General features: G+C 35.6%; 1 protein-coding gene across 1 annotated transcript; it reads right to left on the bottom strand.

Moving 5' to 3' along the window:
* Positions 1-919: 919 nt before the first annotated feature.
* Positions 920-4226, bottom strand: LOC136209469 (malate dehydrogenase [NADP], chloroplastic-like). Its single transcript, XM_066000941.1, has 8 exons — positions 3269-4226; positions 3017-3077; positions 2753-2818; positions 2199-2283; positions 1885-1971; positions 1632-1716; positions 1304-1513; positions 920-1142 (listed from the first exon to the last, which is right to left on the bottom strand). The coding sequence occupies exons 3-7, from the start codon at positions 2764-2766 to the stop codon at positions 1410-1412; spliced, it is 375 nt and encodes a 124-aa protein (XP_065857013.1). The 5' UTR covers positions 2767-2818; positions 3017-3077; positions 3269-4226; the 3' UTR covers positions 920-1142; positions 1304-1409.
* Between the last annotated feature and the right edge of the window lie 3368 nt (positions 4227-7594).

The raw sequence follows: 7594 nt of genomic DNA, 5'->3' as shown, positions 1-7594 counted from the left end.
TGCAGTTGTGACATGTGAGAGTGGAAACGTCTAGAGGAGCCGAGGTACTGTTGTATGGTCAGCTAGCAGAGTGAGAATCGTAGTGGGAGCTACGGCTTGGGATGTAATATCGACTTCTGCCTCTCCCGCGGTTAGGTGCTCGGGCTGTGTAATTGATAGAAGGGGAAAAGGAGGAAAATGAATTTTCCCGATTTAGCTGTCTTTCCTCACTATGAAGAAGGGCTGTCAGATCATCAAAGGAAATTGACTCTAGACGAGCCTCAAGAGCACGAGCAAATGGTCCATAGGCAGTGCCCAGACCATCAAGAATAGCAGCAACAAGATCATCTTCAGTGATCGGATTTTGAAGGGCGGTTAATTCATCATTGATTGGTTTTGCTTTTTGCAGATATACAGAGATACTATCATTCTCTCTACGAAGATTGTGAAGGCGATGTTTAAGGTCACGTATCTGTGACCGGGAACCAGTGGCATATGCCTTAGTTAGTTTATTCCAAGCAACAGAGGCTGTTTCAGCACCAACAACCTGTGAGATTACACTGGATGATAAAGAAGAAATTAACAGACTCAGAACTTGTTGATCCTTCTGTTCCCAGATATCATACTCCGGATTATCAGCTCCGGTGCGCAACTGTTTTGGTGGCATCAAGATGATGTGCCAACCTTTGGCCTTTGATAACAGACATCAATTGAGTTTTCCACAATAAATAATTAGTGGAAGTTAATTTTTCTGAAATTTGGGTAGAAATGGAAGAGAATGGATGATGAGATGAGGTGTTTGTTGAATTGAGAGTGGCGGAGGAGGTTCCATTTGCGGCAGCCATGGAAATTTTAGAGAGAGAGTTTCAAAATTTTAGAGAGAGAAAGGAGCAGGGTTGATTAAACCACGTGAAGGCTTTGATACCATATAGAATTGAACTCTCAATGATCATTTCATTATATTGGGTTAGCTTTAAATAAGCTGTACAAGATTGTTTGTTACAACAGAAGATATGATAATTCAAAATAGAGGAGACTAATTCAAATTACAAAAGACTGATTCAAGGCTTATCTTGACTGAGTGACTAATTACATCTGTATCCTTATCAATATGCACCGTGGTAATTGCAATAGCGATGCACCAAGCAGCTTGATAGATCTTTCTGCATGAAAAATTTGCATAAACATCACATTAACTAAAGCAGTACATCAATTTACTATAAAGCAGTGCACAGATACATAATTTTATGTTAAGAAACAAATTCTTATGACTTCACATCATACCAAAAGTTGGTACTATTATTTAAAAGACATTAAATGTTACCTTGCAATGGCCATTAGATTTGTCTTCAATTATGCAGCCAGAAGGGCGCTTTCTGCACTTAACAAGTGAGACATCAATGTTGTCTTCTACTTTATCAACTGAAACATCAACTATTGCCCATTTTGCTGCACTTATTTTCTTCATGTATCTTACGAAATATACTTCTCTTGTGCCCACCATTGCTGTTAGCATTTGCACCTCTGCAAACATCTGCATTCCATTCCAGCTATTTTTATCATTTCTCACAGCATTAAAATCAACATGAAATTCAATGAGTTCAATGAGTCGATAGATCACTCTAAAATTCAACATGAAAATCAAAGTTTACCTTCAAGAGCTTGAACTGATCTCTCAGATCCCAATAGTTTCAATGCTATTGGCTGATCTGGCCCAAAGACCTCTCCAGATGCAAGCTGGAAAAATTAAAGAAGTTGAAGTTCTAAACAACAATTTCACATTGATAAACATCCTTTTAGTTTCTCATACTGGTAAAAACCACAACTAGGATGTACAAATACCACAACTAGGATGTACAAGTATTAAGTTGCATCTTCCATGAATCAGAAACATGAAGACTTTACTTTAAAAAGTAGATGGTTAGATATCATTCCAGCAGCACCAGAAACTGCTATGTTAATTAGTTTCATCCATGATTTTGTCTCCTCCTCCTGCAATCACAAGTAAAAATAAGTTTAAGTACTTCAGTCAGCAAAAGTAAGGAATTAGACACGTGGAGATTTCAAATTATACACCATAGCTGAAAAATAACAAGTCTTTATCCAATCAATAAAATGATTTCATAATCAACAAGTAAACCAACGAACAAAAGACATGAACATTTAAACAAACACATAGATGGAAGTAGAAATATACAGTAAAGGTAAAAGGTACATACAGCAACAAGTTCATATGTTTGACAGAAAACACCAAAGCAATCAGATTTATCTTTGGTCTGAACTGGAACTGGAGTTTGAACTTGGCTGAAAAAGAGATCCAAAAATAGAAGTTGTTATGTTATCCATTAGTGAAATTATTGATGGAATATCAAAATCAAAATCAAACTAAAAACTTACTTGACAGAGCAAGTGTTATTTAGTGTTTGTAGGTCGAGAAAGAGGCCGAAAAGAACGGCGAAGGTGAAGAGAGAAATGGGTGGATGAAAGTGAGAGCTGAGAAGAAGGGTTAATACGAGTTTTGGTTTGGTTATATAAAGCTGCAGGGGAAGTAAGCTCTGGTTGTGATTTGGTCCGTTTGTAAAGATAGCACCCGTGGTTTAAAAGTTCGAAATGGTCGACAGCATCCCGTGATTACATCAAATTAAACTATTAGAATTACCTCACTCATGAGAAACATAACCATTAAAACTCAATTCTATTGTAGGTAACTTCTTTTTAGACACATTCACTACTAAGGTAGGTATTAAAGAAACATTTTAACAATAAACAATACCTCTGAATTGTCATCGTTGAACAATTGGATCAATCATCGTTGACTACTAGGCCTTCGAACAAGAAGCTACATGAACATGGTTAAATTGTCAGCTTACATTTGTGGACTTGGAGATTAAAAGCAAAATGAGGAAGTAAGAAGATAAGACACTGGAGTTCTTAATTCCATATGCAACTAATGTGGTTAGAGATAGATAAAAAGAAGAACAGCGGATATGATATTCTATGTTTCAATGTGAGAGAACAGCAAAGGATAGGAACTAACCCTGTGGATGTATGATATGTTTGTTTTACCAGGGCCTACAACTATAATTCCACCCTGCTGCCTGAAAAGCAAAAAACAAGAGTGAAACTCATATTCATCAAACAAAATTTAACACATATGTGGATAACAAAGTGTTCTTGAACCAGACAAATTAAATATCGTAACAACATTCCGTATAACAAGCTTAAAAATCTCACGGTTAAAAGGAAAATTAATAGAACAAGGAATGTAGTAACAAGATGGTTCACGTACCAGCCACCTCTCGAGATGGTATCCTTTTCAAAAGAAAGTTTCCAGTCTTGTCGATAACCTTCCATGTACAATTCTAAGGGGTAATATATGCATCCTTCAGCTTGTAACAAATTTAACTGTTAACTACTATAAAATGACATACGTAAGCTCAATCTCTATAGCAGCATACCTCCTTTAAATTTAGTTTTCTGAGAGAATGTTTTGGCCTGGATCAAGTGAATGATAATGGTTATGATCAAACGCATCAATCCAATTTACGTTTATATTCAAAAAATTACAGATCATTAAGAAAATGACGAAACAAACAAAAGATGAGTACAATTGCATGACAAACACATAATCTACCATAAGTATGTTGGGAATTTTTCTCGATTGCGACAATTTAGCGGAAGCGATAAAACAATTTTATTGAATTTATGAGGTTTACAAGAGGGTGTTCTCTAGAAACTTTCTAGAGTTACAATGAGATAAAACAAAAATAGTACACTCCGGTGTTTCCCGAAACTACCCAAAATAATTATCTTTACTATTTTTATTTCTCCCCAAGATAATTAGACTACCCTCTAAATAAACTCTCAAAATTCACAAGGCACAATTGTGCCTCCTCTCACTACATTTTGGTTCCACCCTAACTCCCTTTCTCTTCCTATATTTCCCACAATACTCAAACTAAATGAGCATCCTTGGCTTTTATAGCCAAGGATGAAACTTCCTTTAATTAATTGTGCCAGCATTTTGCTGGCACAATTAATTCTTCATTTGACCACCAAATTTTGGTGGTGTAAGACCATTGAATTTGGTGGTCACTTTCACACCTCTCTTTATTTCTTTTTTTTTTAAATAATTACAAATTACAAAAATAATCCCTCATTAATACAAATTATAAAAACAGCCCCTCATTAATTGGAACTTCAATACAATTTCCTTTTTTTCTATTTAATTGTTTTAAATTAATAGTTAATTTTCTCAACAAAGTAATCTCTTAATTGCAGTAAATATCCATAGCCAGAATATATATACCTGGTCAACGCTGCCAGGACCAATCAAAACAAGTTCCACTCCTGATGCATCCATGATCTCCTATCAAAATATTTACAGAACTTGATATGAGCTCTAAAATGGGACTTCTTAAACTTCTACTGAATATGCCCAAACAGATGATAATAAACAAATTTAATAAAGTCAAAAACATGTAAACCAATCCCCCCGGATCATGTCATTTACCTTCTAGGAAGCAAGATAATCAGAACGTTTCGTGTAGAAGACACAACTGAAAACCAACAGAAAATATAAGATGGAATTAATATGCCTAATTACGCCTCAAATTAGTGCTAAAACCAATCATAATTACCCAAAATGGCAACAGTTTTCCAATCTTTCCGGATATCAGAAATAGTATTCCATTTCCTATCGGACAATCTTGGGCTTGGCCCAAATACAATTTATGAAAAAAGCTCATGTCTTTGATTTTTAAGATGGAAAGTATCCCACATTGATTTCAAAGCATTTGGTGGAGATACTTATTAAGGAGGTCCTCACATGCTTATGGTGTGCCCCAAGGAGTACCCACTTTTGTGAAAGGGTGAGGGTCTACCTCTTTAGTTGACCACCACAAGCGCGCACGCGCCGCCCGCCGCCCGTCCGAACCGGGTTGGTGTGGTGTAATTGTTTTATTGAAAAAATTAATAATATTTTTATTATTATTTTATTAAATTCATTTATTTATTTAATTTAATAGTCTCTGATTTAATCTTTGTGAACGTTATTCATAATGTCTATTTTTCTGAACGTGTCTTCTCCACCTTCCTGATTTTCCTCCCACTTTCTTCTCCACTGAATCAGAGCTCAACAACTCTTTTTCTTAGTATAAATAGGTGTGAGATAGACTGGTTTTCTACACATTTATTTTCATTCATTCTGTATTTTCGAAACTGAGCAAATTGAGAGTGTAGACAGAAACGATTTTGTACGGTTGCAATACAAAATCGTATTACAGAGGGCTGTTTTATCCTGGAGGCGACCTGAGTTCATACTGCTTGCAATTTTCCAGCAGTTCCGCGAACGTCTTAAAGAAAGCGACATTGTCCGCGACTCCGCCCATTTAATTTTTGTTCGGTCTCCTGCTGTTTTTATATTCCAGTTCCAACAATTTTAAGACGATTTCGATTACTGCTGAGATGGCTACCGAACAATCAAATGGGATTGCTGAAATCAACAAACCATTCCGGTTTGAAGGAGCTCACTTCCGAAGATGGAGACAGAAGATGCTGTTATACCTCACAACAAAGAAGGTAGCTTCTGTTCTGACTTCTGAAAAACCGGTTGTTCCTGAAGATGGTGATAAGGCAAATGTTCGTGCTGCTGAAAAATGGACAGAGACAGATTTTCTGTGCAAAAACTATATTCTAAATAGGGTCCCTAAATCAAGAAGCAAAATCTCTCCTTATGAGATCTTGAAAAATAAAACACCTAGCCTATCATATTTTAGAACTTGGGGTTGTTTGGCTTATGTTAGGATTCCTGACCTAAAGAGAGTCAAACTTGCTAGCAGGGCTTATGAATGTGTGTTTATTGGATATGATATGAATAGCAAAACATATAGGTTTTATGGTTTGAATGCAAAAGTCATCTTGGAGTCAAATGATGCTGACTTTTATGAAGATAGTTTTCCTTTTAAATTGAGAAATAGTGGGGGTGCATCATCTAGTAGCATACCTACGGTTAGACCTATAGTGCAAAATGAGAGTGAGGAATCTGAACCTAGGAGAAGTAAGAGACCTAGAGTATCCAAAGACTTTAGTTCTAACTTTTATGCTTTCACAGTAGAAGAGGATCCACTTACTATACATGAAGCCCTAACCTCCTTAGATGTTGATCAATGGCAAGAAGCCATTAATGATGAAATGGACTCACTTGAGTCAAACCAAACTTGGCATTTAGTAGACTTACCACCAGGTTGCAAACCAATAGGCTGTAAATGGATCCTTAAAAAGAAACTGAAACCTGATGGTTCAGTAGATAAGTATAAGGCACGCCTTGTAGCTAAAGGTTTTAGACAAAGAGAAAATGTTGATTTTTTTGATACTTATTCACCTGTTACTAGGATTACGTCAATACGTGTTTTGATTGCTATTGCTTCTGTGCACAATCTTGTGGTGCACCAAATGGATGTTAAAACTGCGTTTTTGAATGGTGAATTAGAAGAAGAGGTTTATATGGATCAACCTGAGGGCTTTGTAGTTTTTGATCAAGACCATAAGGTATGTAAGTTAGATAAATCTTTATATGGGCTAAAACAAGCACCTAAGCAATGGCATGCAAAGTTTGATAACTTGATTATCTCAAATGGCTTTAAGGTGAATGAAAGTGATGAATGTATCTACTACAAATATGAAAATGGTCTTTGCACCATTATATGCTTATATGTTGATGACTTGCTTATTTTTGGTTCTAATATTCATGTTGTGAATTCTGTTAAGTCAATGCTATGTGAAAACTTTGACATGAAAGATCTAGGAGAAGCGAACATCATTCTTGTAATAAAGATAACTAGGTCTGAAATTGGAATTTCTTTAGATCAATCTCACTACATTGAGAGGATTCTAAAGAAATATAACTACTTTGATTGTAAACCTGCATGTACACCTTATGACCCTAGTATAAAACTTTTTATTTGAACATGAACTATGATGATAAGTAAGGAATAAGTTGTATGCTTGTTATAGCATGTTCACTTGAATATACATGTCTGCTTGAATAAGTTGTCTACTTGTTATAGCATGTTAGGCATACTCCTAAATCTCCATTACTATGTATAATGTCACTTGGCTTGTTATGCTTATGGAAAAGTGTTTAACATGGTGATGAAGTTGTATGATTCTAACAATACAAGTTTATGACTAAGCTTGTGGTGACAGTATCATACACTTCATCACCATGCTAACTTCATCATGAACTATACAATCCAAATGGCAGGTACATAGTGGTGGCTTTATGATGCTATAAGAACAAGTTTTAGACATGCACGAATAAGTTGTCTATTTGTTATAACATGTTAGACATACTCTTAAAGCTGAAAATGTTATGAAACCATTCAGGATGGTGATGAGATAAGTTTACAATATACCTTCCACTTGGCTTGTTATCTGATTGAAACCATTCAGGATATTGATGGGTTTTCGATTCTATCAGCATAAGTTATGAACTTGATATTATGTTTAGGAAGGTAGCTAATCATGCATACTCTTAAAGCTGAAAATGATGAACTTGCCTGATTCTTTTCTATTTTAACATGAGTTATGCTGATGAGACATATGTTTCATGTCA

Source organism: Euphorbia lathyris, chromosome 10 (genome assembly GCF_963576675.1).
Source record: "Euphorbia lathyris chromosome 10, ddEupLath1.1, whole genome shotgun sequence".
NCBI lineage: Eukaryota > Viridiplantae > Streptophyta > Magnoliopsida > Malpighiales > Euphorbiaceae > Euphorbia > Euphorbia lathyris.
The sequence above is the reverse complement of the archived record's forward strand: the minus strand, read 5'-3'. Positions and strand labels throughout refer to the sequence as shown.